We start from the raw sequence: 16,187 nt of genomic DNA, 5'->3' as shown, positions 1-16,187 counted from the left end.
GAATCCTGATCAGCAAGTTAACCCTACCATCCGTCTGAGCAGACATGTCTTCTGCAAGGTCAGCAGCCAGTGCTGTGGTCCCTTTGTACACCACTGGTTCTGGACCACAGATGTCCACAGACTGAAAGACCATTGCTGCCGTCCTCAAAGACAAAATGAACAGGCCAGTTTCTGTGAGTCCTTTATGCACCAAGAAGACTCGAGAGTGCTGGGCAGCTCCCGGTGGTGGGGACCCCAGCTCTCTTGCGAACGTCCAGGACCACCTGCTTCATGGTCAGGTCTGAGAGGCACCGGCTCCTCAGCAGCAGCTTCGCCTTGGCTCTGACGGCTGTCTTTGGAGTTTGAAGCCCTTGCCGCCAGATGGCGGGCTGGCATCGGTGGATGGAATTCTTCGACTGATTTCTATAAAGAGTTCATTTATGTTTGTGGCATTTTTTGCACTCCTCTCTACAAAAATCGCATGAATGGAATCCGGGTAGTCCTTGGCATCTCTCTCCTTGACTTCTCTGACATCGATAAGATCGCACTTATTTCCGGCAATGGCGACTACAGTATTGGGTGGGCCATGCTGGCAAAGCTCTTTCACCCAGTTCTTCAGTGTTGAAAACGTCTCTTCTTTTGTGATGTGGTAAACGATGATGGCTGCAGCCGACCCCCGATAGTACATTGGTGCCAAGGCACGAAATCGTTCTTGTCCAGCTGTATCCCAGATTAGGAATTTATGTAGCTCATTTTGGTACTGGACAGTCTTGGTCATAAAGGATGCCCCTATGGTTGGGTTGATATTTGGATCAAAGCTGTCTTCCACAAATCGCCACACAATGCTCGATTTACCGACTCCCGTATCCCCCAGCAGGCACACTTTGAGCTCCCTCAGAGCCATGGCCCCAGGAGCCGAAGGGCGCGGGCCGCCACCGCCCTAAGTTGAGCAGGGAGACGCACGGCCCAGCACGAGCATCCCCCGGCGCCGCCGCAGATCGCCTGGGCCTCCCGGAGCGCCCAGGACGCGGCCGCTCATCTGCCGGCCCTTCCGGTTCAGCCCCGTCCACCGGCTGCCCCACGAACTCGTCTTAGCAGCCGGGACGCCGCCACGACCTCCGGGACGCCGCCGCCTCCATCTTGGGACGCCGGTCAGGTCACCTGACCTCCCCGCCCACCTCGGCAGCCACCTCCCAACACAAGATTTTTGATTATAAAAAGTTAAGAATCAGGGGTAAGTGAGATAAAAAGGCCACTTCACATATGGCCTCAAAAACCAAGTAATATTTCTGAATTGGGCCCATGATTTGGTTATAGCATCAATGTTTTATCTAGGTGAAAAACCTTATAAGCTTATAAGAACCTTTATCTGATCATTTCATATAATAGCCACCTGTCATTTACTATACTCTTAAAAACAAAATTCTGGGGACTTGAGAGATTACTCAGTGGTTAAAGGTGCTTGCTTACAAAGTCTAATAAATCCAGGTTTGATTCTCCAGTACCCACATAAAGCTAGATGTAGAAAACATGCATCTGGAGTTCATTTATGTAGCAAGAGGCCCTGGAACACCCATTCTTCCGCTGTGTCTTTCTCTCTCTGGTTGTAAGTAAAATATTAAAAAATATAAAATTATGCAACTCTTTCTCCTTTGCTTATTAAGGAATTTAACAAAAAGTTAAAGGGCTAGCAGTGTACTTCAGGTGTACAGCACTTGTCTACCTCACATCAAACCCTGGATTTGGCTCCCAGTACTGTCAAAAAAAAAAAAAAAAAAAAGAGAATTGGGGCTGGAGAGATGACATAGAGATTAAGGCACTTGCCTGCAAAGCTTAAGGACCCAGGTTCAATTCCCCACTGCCCACATAAGCTAGATACAGAAAGTGACACATGCATCTGGAGTTTGTTTGCAGTGGTTAGATGCCCTGGTGTGCCCATTTCCCACCCCCTGCGTCTTTCTCTCTCAAATAAACAAATAAATGAGATGAGAATTGCTACTGTAAGGATTATTATGCCGTCATGTTTAACGAAGCTTACTATTTTTTTTTTTTTTGAGGCAAGACCAAGTGGTTGGCCTTTTTAATATAAGACACAGAGAAAGAATTGGCATGCCAGGGCCTCCAGCCACTGTAATTGAACTTGAGACACGTGTACCACCACGTGCCCATGTACAACCTTGCACACTTGCATCACCTTGTATGTCTGGCTTACTTGGAATCTGAAGAGTGGAACATGGGTCCTTGGGCTTTGCAGGCAGGTGCCTTAACCACTAAGCTATCTCTCTAGCCCAAGCTTACTAATTTTATGGAAAGAATTAAAGTTTCTGAGTATATATTGGTTCCTTATACTTCCATATAGACATTCTGGCATGTGTTCTGCTTAATATTTTCATAAATACTATTTTTTAATTCCTTGAAAAAAAGAAACAAATTCATTTTATGTCTTATCCTTTACTGATATATGTGCCTGTACCTTGAAAATTGATGCCTAATCTAGTTGTGTTCCTATGAAAAACATTCTAAGACCCATGCAGAATGAGGAAGGGGATGCAGAAGCATGGTGAACATGAATGTGTGTAAGGAGTATCAGTACCCTCTGGAATTTTTTAGACAGAAAGCAGGCTCACATTTCTTTGCATGGATTTTTCGCATACCTTTGGCATATGGTTGAAGAAGAGGCTGAATCCAAAGCAGGTCATTTTTGGGCTTTGGGGACAGCAGGGGCAAAGGGCAGGTATGTGACACAATCCCCTTGGGCTGGAAAAATATGGAACTGGTACATAAGTGAGGCAGGTGAGTAGTCCTGCCTGATGCTCTCTCAGTTACACCTTTCTCTCTCAGTAGGAACTGAGGCTAGCTCTCACACCCCTGGGAAAGCTCATCAGCTTACTCCTTTTCTGCTCCCACAGCAGCCAGGTCATGTATTGTCTCTGGCAAAAAAAAAAAAAAAAAAAAAAAAAAAAAGGCTGTACAAATGGCAATGCAGCCCCCAAACAAATGCAAGGCATAGGGAAGAATCTCACCATGCCAGTTGTAGGGTAATCACATCCCATACCAAAACTACACTGGAAATGTTGGCTTTTAAAACATATAAGCAACAGCAATGCAAATTCACTTAACACCAAGAGAGAAAGACCAGTTTGTTAAGATGGCAAGCCAAGGACACTCTGCTTCTGCTTTGTTTTCCTCACAGGTTTTACCATAACAGCTCAGTAAAAGAGACTTGTATTTTCCCAAAGAGGGGGCATCCCCAGGACTGTCTTGTAGGTAACATCCCGAATGCTCACAGAGGTTGGGCATCTTTTTGAGGCTTCCCCAGACAGATGATATTAGGTTTATGATTGGACTTGGGTGGCAGACTGCAGTTGTTCACACTACTCTCAGTTTCCTTGCAAATCTGCAGTGCTGAGAGACACTTCTTCCATAGCAGTCTCTGTTTTGGCTTGTTTACTCTGCTTAGCTGGAAGCAGGTTGTTGGAGCCAGTTTGTATTCCAATTCAAAGCTAGGCTGGCTTTGTTTAACAAAGAGTTGTAAAGTGTGTTCAATTTGTAACACTATCACACACATCCTCTCTCTAGAAGACTGGACAATGTATATGTGAGCTAGAGACAGAGCTCTTCCACCAAAGAAAAATTCCTTGTGTTGTTTCTCAGTTCTGTTCTAACATTCCTGTTTGCTACAAAGACACTTGTGTGCTCCCTTCTCCAAGCATGCAAAGATACTTTGTCTAGCCAAGTTCACCCCCCTCAAATATCACCAAATGCTGGTGTATAATACACTAGTTGCCTAACAAGAATACTTAATTTTCCTCTTATGTAACATTAAAAAAAAAAAACCATAAGTAAAGACAGAACCTAATAATTTTCTGTGTCCATTACAGAAAAACAGATGCAATCTTGTCACCAAGACACACCCCTCAGACACAGGATGTGTTCTGTGTGACAAGGGATCTGCCAAGCTCTGAGTCTCAGGGTCAAGGCTGACACAAGGCTGTTTCTGTTTGCAAGGTTGTTTACCTTAATACATAGCATTTTTTAAAAAAATATTTATTTATGTATTTATTTGACAGAGAATGAGGGAGAGAGAATGGGCGCACCAGTCCCTCCAGCCATTGCAGACAACTCCAGACACATGCGCTCCCTTGTGCATCTGGCTAACGTGGGTCCTGGGGAATCGAACCTGTGTCCTTTGGCTTTGCAGGCAAACGCCTTAACTGCTAAGCCATCCCTCCAGCCCCATAGCATTTTTTAGTTAAACCATTAAAATCAGGGGTTCTGGTCCCAGGCAAAATAGAGTAAGTGCATTCTACCGCTTCCTTCTGCTAGTTACAACTGAAAATTCTGGACTAAGTACATGAAGCAGAAGTCTATAAGGTAGAAGGAAGAAGATAAATAGCCACAAATTGTGTGTGTGTGTGTGTGTGTGTGTGTGTTTGCCTTCTATGAATCTAAGAGCCTGGGCACAACCACAGAAATACCAACTGGATTGGACAAAAAAAAAAAAAAAAAAAAACTCTAAGAATTAAAGTCCATCTTCTGTAGCTCCAGAAAATGAGGTTGCCTTGTTATGGGGTTGAGAGCAAGAGAGCCCCTCTGGACTCTGAAAGTGTTAGAACATCCCAACCCAATGGCTTTCAAGTTCTTGTTTTATGATTAGCAAAGAATTGATAAATATAGACACAAAGAATATTTTAACAGAGAGTAGAAATAAGAGAGTAAGCCGAAAAGCTCCCAAGCTGAGAGGAGTTCTCCATCTCCCAGCTGAGAGGGCCTTGAGAGTTAAAAATATGGAGAAATCTGGACTGGGGAGATGACTTAGTGGTTAAAGTACTTGTTGCACAGCCAGAGGACTAAGGTCCACTTCCTCAGGACCCACATAAATGAACCAGATTCACAAGGTGGTACATGAGTCTGGAGTTCATTTCCACTGGCTGGAGGCCCTGGGGTACCTATTCTGTCTTTCTGTTTCTCTCTCTCTCTCTCTCCCCCTCTTTCAAATAAATAAACAACAGTGTTTTAAAAAATATATGGAAAAATCCACATGGCAACTTGGATCAGGTCATTTTTTTTTTTCGAGGTAGGGTCTTGCGCTAGCCCAGGCTGACCTGGAATTCACTATGGAGTCTCAGGGTGGCCTTGAACTCACTGTGATCCTCCTACCTCTGCCTCCAGAGTGCTGGGATTAAAGGCGTGCACCACCATGCCCAGCTCGGATCAGGTCCTTTTATAAATTAGGCATCCAATTGGGATGACCCCATTGCCAAGTCCAAATGTATATGATGGAACTTCATTGAATGGTAGGCCAGGGAGGAGAGTGCAGACACAGAACCACCAGCAGGGAGCAAAGCCCACAAAATATTAAGGAGAAAGAATGAGGAAGTGGTTCCTTATCACCCTCTTGAATCAGACTATAGTTCCCTTCTAGTCTCATCAGAGCAGGGCAACATCCATGTTCTTTTAAACCTGTGTCCGTAAGTGACTTCCTGTAAAAGAAGGTTACCTCACTCTTGATTTCTATCACTTCAGAACAGAACTCTTCACGAGTACTGAGATAACAAGAACAGGGAATAATTTAGCCACCTGGGATACTATTTGGCTTGAGTCAAGTGGTGGTTTGAGTGAGATGTCTTCCATAGCCTCATGTGTTCTGAATACTTGGTCTCCAGCTGGTGTCAATTTGGGAGGTGGAGCCTTGCTGTAGGAGGTGTGTTGTGGGGGAAGGAGGTAGGCTTTGGGGTATTATAACCCAGTTCTCCCTTGCCAGAGCCAGTTCACTTAGACTAATTTCATCCAGATATGTAGCAAAATGTTGCTTGTGCCATGCTTTCTCCTCCTTGACAAAACTTCCTCTTGAAACTGTAAGCCGGAAATAGACCCTTTCCTCCCATAAGCTGCTTTTGGTCAGATGTTTTGTCCCAGCAACAAGAACATAATTGCAGTAAAACATTCTTCTCCTACACAATGCACCTAGCAGCCCATGGGCAATCTGGGACTCTTCCCCCACCTGTACCTTCTAAGCAAACTTTTAGGGGAGAAATCATTATTTACCATCTTATGCTATGCATAAATGGACATATAGTTATTAAAATCACATGCATCATGGGAAAGAATATACACAGTAGAGAAAACGTTTTATCATCCAAACGTGTAAATCAAACCATAAGGCCACCCAATCTCCTCCCCTAGCAACTAATCCATCCTCCCCTAAAAATCCTATAAAGAGAAGCCCCAGTTCACTTCCTAGTGCCCTTGAGGATTCTCCACTTGAGTGGCCCTCTACCCCTTTGGTGGTGTATCCAAACCTTTAATAGCACTTTGTTCTTAATAAAGGTGCTTATAGCTACTTATGTGTACCTTTCTGTAATCCTTTGAGTAAGACATCAAGAACCTGGAAATATCAGAGACTACTGGTGACATACTACCTTATCTTATGCCAGAAAAAGACAAGAAAATATGGTGGTCTTTGAGTCCTACAGGTGCTGTGGCTGTAGAGATTGTGGTTTGAGCCCTTTGGACTATTCCTCCTTCACCCTCTCATTAGGAAGAGGCACCTGTTGCTTTCCACTTGTCCCTATGATCACTCTGTACTCTTCTCTGAATAAAGGGATTTAAAAAAATCTATTAATGAGGACTGGGGATATTGCTCAGTGGTTAAAGACACTTGCTTGCAAACTGTTTCAGTCAGGTTCGCATTGCTTGCAGAAAACACCCAACCAAGTGCAGCTTGTGGAGAAAAAAATGGTTTATTTTGGCTTATAGACTAGAGGGAAAGCTCCCTGTTGGCAAGGGAAAATAATGGCATGAGCAGAGGGTGGACATCACCTCCTGACTAACATCAGATGGACAATAGCAACAGGAGAGTGTGCCAAACACTGGAAGAGGAAGCTGGCTATAACATCCATAAGCTTACCCCCAACAATACAATGCCTCTAGGAGGCATTAATTTCCAAATTGCCATCAGCTGAGGACCTAGCATTCAGAACACCTAAGTTTATGGGGGACATATGAATCAAACAACCACATTCCACCCCTGGCCCCCAGCAACTGATAACCATACATAATGTAAAATGCATTGCGTTCATCCAACTTTAAAAGTCCCCATAGTTTTTTATCAATTCCAATGATGTTCAAACATCCCCATAGTCCAAGATGTTTTAATTGAACCATAATACCAAAAAAAACATAATGGCACTGAATAAACATTCACACTGCAAAAGATGGCATTAGGCATAGCAAAGAAATTTTCAACCAATATGAGATTTAAACAGGACAAACATCAAACTCTGTAGTTCCAAGTCTAACACCTCTAGTCAGTGATGATTCTCCCATCCAGTTCTAACCAGTGACAAGCCTCTGGAGTTCCAATTTCACTCCTCCAGCTAGGCTACTCACAGTTCCAAAAAACTTCATTTGGTGCCAGTAGCTGTCCTTGGCAGCCATTGCATAGTCCTGGCATCTCCATTGGATTTCCACTGCAACCTATGGTTCATCCTCATGGCTCCACAGAGCCACCATGCAGGTAATCCATACTGCCCAAGGCTATTTCCAAAATACAAAATCGTGTTGCAAATTCAATGACCCTCTTTTACCTGCATTTGTTATACTCCATATTACCAAGTAGGTTATCAATTTGTTAATCCAAAGGGAATAAAGCTGACTTTGAAGAATAGGACATTCCTTTAGCATTCAGGCCCCTTCAAAAAGACTCTGCGTTCTTCCTATTGTCCCAGTACAGGTCAGCTGGGCCAATCTCAATGGTTGTAATCTTTCATACAATTACAGCTGAACAGGCAGAAGTTTCAACCCAAAGATTTCTTTCTGTGCCATATTCCTCTGCTCATACCAGTCCATTTCTACACAATGCAACCCTGCACAAACTCTCAGGACAGGGGCATAACAGCAAGCCTTTCACACAAACTGCTTCTAGCCCAGTCCAGGCAAAGCTCTTTCTCACCCTCATAAGCCAGACCTCACAGTCCATTGTTTTTTACTGCATTCAGATCTTTTAACTCTGACCAGAATAATCCATCAAGCTGTATTTACCACACTGAAAGGAGTCCCATAGGCCAAGGTTTCAAATCTTTCCACATTCTTCCTGCAAAGCAGTCCCAAAAGGCCAAAGCCACAGAATCAGGTTTCCAGTGGCCTTGATCCCACTTCTCTGGTACCAATTTCACTGTTGCAGTCAGGTTCACCTTGCTGGCAGAAAATGGCCAACCAAGAGCAGCTTGTGGAGAAAAGGGTTCTATTTTGGCTTACAAACTCATGAGGAAGCTCCATGATGGCAGGGGGAAATTATGGCATGAGCAGAGGGTGGATAGTACCTTATGGCCAATATCAGATGGACAACAGCAACAGGAGAGTGTGCTAAACACTGACAAGAGGAAGCTGCTTTAACACCCATAGCCTGCCCCAACAATACACTGCCTCAAGGAAGCATTCATTCCCAAATTGCCATCAGCTGAGGATCTAGCATTCAGAACAACTAAGTTTATAGTGCATGCCTGAATCAAACCACCACACAAACCCTGCTGGGTAGGTTTAATTTCCAAGTACTCATAGTAAAGCCATATGTACAAAGTAGTGCATGCATTTGGAGTTCATTTATAGTAGCAAGAGGTCCTGGAATGTCTATCTTCTCTCTCTCTCTCTCTCCTGGAAAATAAATAAAAATATTTTTGTAAAAAATTAATGAAGTTATGGGCAAGTTCTCAAGTGACCATGAAGTCAGAATCTATATAACAGTAGGTTTGAGACAGAGAGCTATAGTACAAAAAAAGGCCTTAGACTATAAACCAGATACAAGCCCACAAAGGAGACCAGCATGTGTGCTGTGAGCCTAAAAAGGATGATAGCTTGCTAAGGTGGAATATTTAAGTAGGTACCAAACTATCATGACATCATCCAATGTCCAAAACAAGCCAATGTAGCTTTTCATACAAATAACCAGAAAAATCTCAGTCCAACTAAAAAAAAAAAAAAAAAATCAGTAAGTGCCAATACCAAAAGATACCAAATACCAAAGATATTAGAAAGATGTTACAAAGATTTTAAAGTATTATAAAACTGCCCCAACAAGCAACAAATACTCTTGAAACAGAAAATTTCAAACTCAATAAAAAATGGAAGATATAAAGGAGAACTAAATATAAACTGTAGAATAGAAAAATAACCAGAAATTTAAAACTCACAGAATGGATTCAATAGCAGAGTGACTATGACAAAAGAAAGAATTAACAAACTAAAAAAATAAATCATCAGAAATTATCTAATCTGAATGGCATATAAAAAATAGATATTGGTAAAAATGGATTTCAAAGACCTATAGACCAAGTGATGGAACATTCAGAAGCATCCCAGTAGAGAAGAATAAATGAAAGTCTGAAAACAGATTTTAAGAAATAACAGAAGGAAACTACCCAACTTTGGTGAAATGTATGTAGCCAATGAAAACCTCAATAGTTTTAAATGTAAAGAAATCCATACTTAGACACATATACAAGTTCCTGAAAAGTAAAGTAAGAGAATGTCTTTAAGGTGGCCACTGGGAAATGACACAGTGTCAGTGGGAAAGAATGCTCTAAATGACAGATCATAGAAACCCAGTGGGGCCAGAATGAGGGACCCTAAGTTCTGTATCTAGTAAACTTCCTTCAGGAATATCATGAAATAGAAATATTCTCAAATGGGTAGATCACAGATGAGCCTAAATAATGGTACCAAACTGTCTGTATTTACTGAAAAGAAAACTAATAAATTAAAAAAAAAGAAAAAAAATTTAAAAATAAAAAAAAGAAATATTCTCAAATGAGAGACCAATAAAAGTTGTCATCTATAAATCTGCTATAATAATTGCTAAGAGGCATTCTTTAACTAGACAGGAAATAACAACTGAGAAAATAAGCATTAATTAGGCAGGAAAAGCAATAAATACTTAGATATAAAAATGATCCTCTTTAAATAGTCTTTGATGTTTAGGAGGAAAGTTTGTCATGGATCTCACATAGATGGGGTGATATCTGAGACAATTTTTTTTTAATTTATTTTTATTTATTTGAAAGTGACAGACAGAGAAAGAGGCAGATAGAGAGAGAGAGAGAATGGGCACGCCAGGGTCTCCAGCCACTGCAAACGAACTCCAGACGTGTGTTTATCATGGGGATATGATAAAGAAGCCTACAGTGAGGCAAGACTTTCGTATTTCATGTAAAGTGGCAAATTGTTGATACTGGTAGTCACTAGAGCAATCACTTAAAAAATGTAAATATACACTCAAAAACATTATAGGTAGCCAGTTGTGGGGGCACACACCTTTAGTTCCAGCACTTGGAAGGCAGAGGTAGGAGAGTGCCGTGAATTCAAGGCCATCCTGAGACCACATAGTGAATTCCAGGTCAGCCTGAGCTAGAGCAAGACCCTACCTCGAAAAACAAAAAACAAAAAGCAAAAAACAAAATCATGACTTCACTATGCAGTTTAAGAGGCAGGCAGAGGATTCTAGAGCCATAAGGAAAATTCAGCATTCAGGCAGAGGATTCTAAGCCAGATAGGGTTCTAGAGTCAAGCAGAGAGTTCTAGACTCACACAGCAGGTTCTAGAGTAAGATAGAGGATTCTAAATATGGGTCGTTTAAATATGCAAGTATGAAAAGACGTTGCACAGAATGGGCCAAAAAGATGGTGTGCACCAGACAGTGTGTGTACCAGGCAGTGCAGACTTTTGTGCATAAGAAATTGCCAGGAAGAAAGCACATTTTGTAACAATAAGGTGGTGAATCACCAAGAAGACATAAGGGTATTCTTAATGGGTATACCAAGCAATGTAGTTAGAACTCTCTGAAGCTAACACTACCAGAAGAGGATGAATTCATAGTCTTCAATGTTGCTCTTTTGTGCTGGGTAGTTTGGGAGGATCATGGCTTCTAGGCAAGCCTGAGCTACATAGCATGACTCAATCTCAAAAACAAAAAAAACAAAATTCAACAAACTAACCAAACAAGCAATCCCCCCTCAAAACAACCCTCTAGAAACAATACCCAAACAACCACAGCAACATTGTCCCAAGAGAACATGATACCAGCAAGAATATGAAAGAATCCAACAATAATACCACCCAACATATTCTAAATTTATTTATTTATTTATTTATGTATTTTTTGTTCATTTTTATCTATTTATATGAGAGTGACAGAGAGAGAAAGAGACAGATAGAGAGAGATTGAGAATGGGCATGCCAGGGCATCCAGCCACTGCAAACGAACTCCAGACGCGTGCGCCCCCTTGTGCATCTGGCTATCATGGGTCCTGGGGAATCGAGCCTTGAACCAGGGTCCTCAGGCTTCACATGCAAGCGCTTAACCGCTAAGCCATCTCTCCAGCCCCTAAATTTATTTTTATTTTATTTATTTGAGAGAGAGAAAGAGACAGATAGATAGATTGATGATAGGAGAGAGAGAGAGAGAGAGAGAGAGAGAGAGAGAGAGAGAGAGAGAGGGAGAGAATGGGTGTACCAGGGCCTTTAGCCTCTGCAAACAAACTCCAGACGCATGTACCACCTTGCGCATCTGGCTTACATGGGTCTTTTTGCTTTTCAGGCAAGCACTTTAACCACTAAGCCATCTCTCCAGCTCCCCCCACCCAGCATATTCTAATTAATATTTAAAGAGCAGTCCATCTAACATGTCAAATCTTCCTTTAGGGATATTGAAAATACTTTAAACAAGATGAAATGAAAATATAATACATTATAATGTCCATCAAAGCAGTGCTGAGGAGTTTTGCAGCCTGCAAGGCCTAGCTAGAAAGGAAAAAAGAAAGTCAGTAATCTTAAGTTTCTATATCAAGATGCTAGAAAATGATGAGAAAATAAGAAAGCAGAAGATAAAAACTGGTAAGAACAAAAACTGGTCATACTGAAAACAGAAAACCATAGTAAATAGGCATAAAAGTAAAAGCTGGTTCACTAAAAATATCAATGAAATTTAATAACTAAATGTCAACTCCGATGAAATAGACCAGTTCCTCAAAAACCACAAGCTATTCACACTGAACAAGGAGATGAAGTTGTCTGAATGGTCCTGTATCTACTAAGAAAGTAGAATTCATAGTTAAGATTTCTCTGAACAAAAAAAAAGTCTCCAGGTTTACTGGCTATTTCTACCAACCATTTAAGGAATGGCTTATGTTATTTTATATCATCTCTTAGAGAAAATAGAAGGAAACACTTCATAATTCATTTCAGGAGGCCAGTATTATACTATATCAAACTAGATAAAGACAGGGAGAGGGAGGAGAGGAGAAAGGAAAAAAGAGGAAAAAGGGAAGACGGAGGGTAGGAAAGACAAGAAAAAGAAAGAAGAGAGAGAAAAAAAGAGAGGAGGCATGTGAAAGAGCTACAGGTTAGTACTATAACACAATTACAGGCACCAAATCCTCAACTAGCAACATACTGTTAACAGATTTATTTTTTATTTTTATGTTTTGATTTTCCCAAAGTAATGTCTTGCTCTAGCCCAAGTAGCCTGGAATTCACTAAGTAGCCTCAGGGTGACCTATAACTCACAGTCATCCTCCTACCTCTGCCTCCCAAGTACTGGGATTAAAGGTGTGTGCCACTACACCAGTTTTAAGAGCAACAGAGCCTCTCTTGGCTTTGGATGGGTGTAGCTTATGGGTTAGAGCTCCAGACACTTACTACAACTCCTCAAGCTAGTGGCTCTCAAATTCATGATTTTGTGATTCATAAATAATTGATGAGGCCTGGGGGGGGGATGACTCAGCAGTTAAGGTGCTTGCCTGCAAAGCCTAAAAACCCAGGTTCAATTCTCTAGTACTCATATGAAGCTAGATGCACAAAGTGGCTCATGGATCTGGAATTCTTTTGCAATGGCTGGAGTCCCTGGTATGCCCTTTTTTTTTTTCTCTCTCTTCTCTCCTCATGCAAATAAATAAATATTGTTTATTTTGTTTATTTATTTGAGAGAGAGAGAATGGACATACCAGGGCCTCTAGCCACTTCAAACAAACTCCAGACACATGTACCATCTTGTGTATTTGGCTTACATGAGAACTGGAAAATTGAACCTGGGTCCTTAGGCTTCATAGGGAAGTGCTTTAACTGCTAAGCCATCTCTCCCGCTCCTAAATAAAATAGTTTTAAAACAAGAAAGAATTGACTGGGCATGGTGGTTCACATTTATAATCCCAGTTCTCAGGAGGCTGAGATAGGAGGATTGCTGTGAGTTTGGGGAGTTTCGGCCAGCCCGGACTATTGAGTGATCAGCCTTAAAAAAAAAAAAAAAAAAAAAAAAGAATTGACAAGTACAGACTAAGTAGAAGGACAAGTTAAGCAAGATTTATCTTCGGAAAGAAAGTAGACTACCTAACTTGCAATGGGTGGATAATCTGCCCGGTGACTTGGATTGGGGTTTCTTATGACCTTGGGATATAAATTGGTATTGAGTTGGGATGAACTCTACTGGTAAAGTTTAAATGTAAATAGAGGATCTTGATTGGTTGGTAGAAGAGTAAAGACTCAGACTGGAACCATGGTAGATCAGAAAGCCAGTCACAAGTTCCTAGGAGGAGGAAGAACTAGGAAGTTAAACTGAGGACACCTCTGACAGCCTTCTTGATGAGTCAGGTTCAGGTTCAGACTGGAGCTGCCTTCTAGTCTCACCAAGGCAGGTTGATGTTTGCCTATGTTCTTTTGGGCCTGTGTAACTAATGAACAACCTATTAAAGAAGGTTTCCTTGTTCCTAATCTCTATCAATATGAGAATAATGATATACCACAACTATTAAAATATTTTCCAGTCTGAGGAAATGGCTCAGTGGTAAAAAGAACTTTCTGTGCACACCTGATGACTGGAGTTCAGGTCCCCATAACCTTCCAAGCTGGTGCTAGTAGCACATGTGTCTATAATCGGATGCACTGACCGCAGTGGATGGTGTCGTCTCAAGCAAGTGGAAAATGAAGATAGACACTTGCAGGTGGTTCTCTTTTTATAGGCAGGCAGACCTTAGCAGTCTAGGAGTTCATTAAGGATGGACCTCAGCTTCCGTTTATTGGATGACATTAGGAAGGGAGATGATACAATTAGCCATCCATGGGATTTAAAATACTGTAAGAAGGGAGGAAGATGGAGGGAAGCCTCAGGGTTTTGTTGAGGGAAGGTTACTTTTTCCTGGTCTGAGTATAATTTGAGTTTTGCTTCTGGCCCTAAAGGAGATGGCATTCTAAACCACCCAAAATTTAAGGAAATTGTCAATAAAAAGTTAAAAAAACAAACTACTCAAAACATAAGATTATGATTCCTTCCCTAAGAGTTAATCCATCTGAGCCTATTGATCACCCAAAAGACTACCTTCACCTAAAAAGTGCAAAGGAGGTGGGAGAAATATTTGCTTCCTTAATGAGAAGATGCCCTTAACCTGCAGAAGCCCCTCTCTTGACACATGCTTACAAGGCCTCAATGCTGAGCCTGCCCAGCTCTCTGACTCACTGAAACGTTTCTTTTTCTCTCCTTTCTTTTTCTCCTTTGGATTCCAAATCTTCTTTTGGATATGTAGCAGATACTTACTTATTGCTGGGATAAAACACCCATCCAGAAGCAGCTTGTGGGAGGGAAGGGCTTATTTCAGCTCACAATCTTGAGGGGAGGTTTCATTGTGGTAGAGAAAGCATGGTGAGCAGTTCACATCTTCACACACCAGCAGGAGAGCACAGCAAAAGCAAGCCAACCCTGAAACTCAGGGGGCTGGACTAAAAGTCCCTAAGGCCTACTCAACAGTGACACACCTCCTCCAGCAAGGCGTCACCTCTAACTGCTCCACTAATCACAAAGACTTGAGACATCAATACCAAGCATGCTGGCCCGACACTGTGGAGCTCTGTCAGCCTCTCTTCTCTCCAACTTTGTTGGAACCTGTGAGGTGGAACTAGGTAACTGATTTTTGACCAGTCAACACATATCCACTGATCACAGATATAGTACATAGAGAAATGCAATCTGTGTGTGCTCAAATTCCCACACATGTCAGGGCTTTGCTTGGGAGTTCTAGGGTCCAGGCTTAACTCCCAAGTCAGAATACAGGGTAGATCACTGTCTGTGACCTCCATTGCCCTCAAACTTTTCCCCTCAGGGCTCCCACGGAGGGTGGAACCATGTGGTATATTTGCTGCTAAATGTCCCTTTGTCCTGGGACAAAGGTTCTGTCTTCTGCCCTTTAAGGAAATCTTCACACAAGCCATCATTGTTATTTGCAGTCAGGATAGGGGCCTGTGACAGTCATTATATACTTCTGTACCAGCTGGCATAATCATAATCGCTACTGAATGCTGCTTAAGTAGATCCCCCTAGCTGTGTCAGACAGCCTGAGAGCAAATGCTAGAGAGTGTGACAAAGTGCAGATGCTGTCACCAACACTCACTCCTTCTTCCTTGTAGAAGAATCCTGACTTATTGTAGGAGGTGGCAACATGGCCAACGAATAGGCCATGATTCCCATTGTACTGTGTAGCTAGATGTGGCCAAGTGACTAGGGTTCAGCCAGGAAACCCACAAAGAAGTTATCAGGTGGGACTTCTTAAATGGCAGAGTGGAACTTCACTTTTTCTGAGATAGGGATTGGGTGTATAACTCAGGGGGCTTTAAATTTACTAATGTAGCCCAGGATGGCCTTGAACTGAGGTCCTCCTGCCTTAGTCACCTGAGTGCTGGGTCTTTAGGCTTATGCCACCATACTGGGCTAGACAAAGTATTTGTGTTAAAAGTGTCTGTGGTAGCTGTTGATCCTTCCCAGTTTCTTTGCCTGCCTACCTGGAATCTAGATGTGACAGCTGATACTCTAGTATTAATCTTCATTTATGAGGTAAACTTCATGGGGGAAAGTCAGAAGCTAAAAGCAGCCCAAAGACCCAAGAGGCCTTGACCTTTGATGCCCATTGTTATGCCTAGCCAGTACTGCTACTGGACAACTTTTATGTGAGGAAAAATAAGCTTTTTCTTCTTCTTCTTTTTTTTTGGGGGGGGGTTGTTTCCAGGTAGGGTTTTATTTTAGCTCAGACTGACCTGGAATTCACTATGTAGTCTCAGGATGGCCTCAATCTCACAGCGATCCTCATACCTCTGCTTTCCAAGAGCTGGGATTAAAGGCATGTGCCACCACGTTCGGCTTTGCTTTTTTTTTTTTTTTTTTTTTTTGTTTA

The 16,187-nt window shown here is 42.0% G+C and overlaps 1 protein-coding gene across 1 annotated transcript; it reads right to left on the bottom strand.

The window, feature by feature from the left end:
• Positions 1-139: 139 nt before the first annotated feature.
• Positions 140-900, bottom strand: LOC101595670 (ras-related protein Rab-22A). Its single transcript, XM_012950884.2, has one exon. The coding sequence runs from the start codon at positions 881-883 to the stop codon at positions 299-301; it is 585 nt and encodes a 194-aa protein (XP_012806338.1). The 5' UTR covers positions 884-900; the 3' UTR covers positions 140-298.
• Between the last annotated feature and the right edge of the window lie 15,287 nt (positions 901-16,187).

Source organism: Jaculus jaculus, chromosome 19 (genome assembly GCF_020740685.1).
Source record: "Jaculus jaculus isolate mJacJac1 chromosome 19, mJacJac1.mat.Y.cur, whole genome shotgun sequence".
Taxonomy (NCBI): domain Eukaryota; kingdom Metazoa; phylum Chordata; class Mammalia; order Rodentia; family Dipodidae; genus Jaculus; species Jaculus jaculus.
The sequence above is the reverse complement of the archived record's forward strand: the minus strand, read 5'-3'. Positions and strand labels throughout refer to the sequence as shown.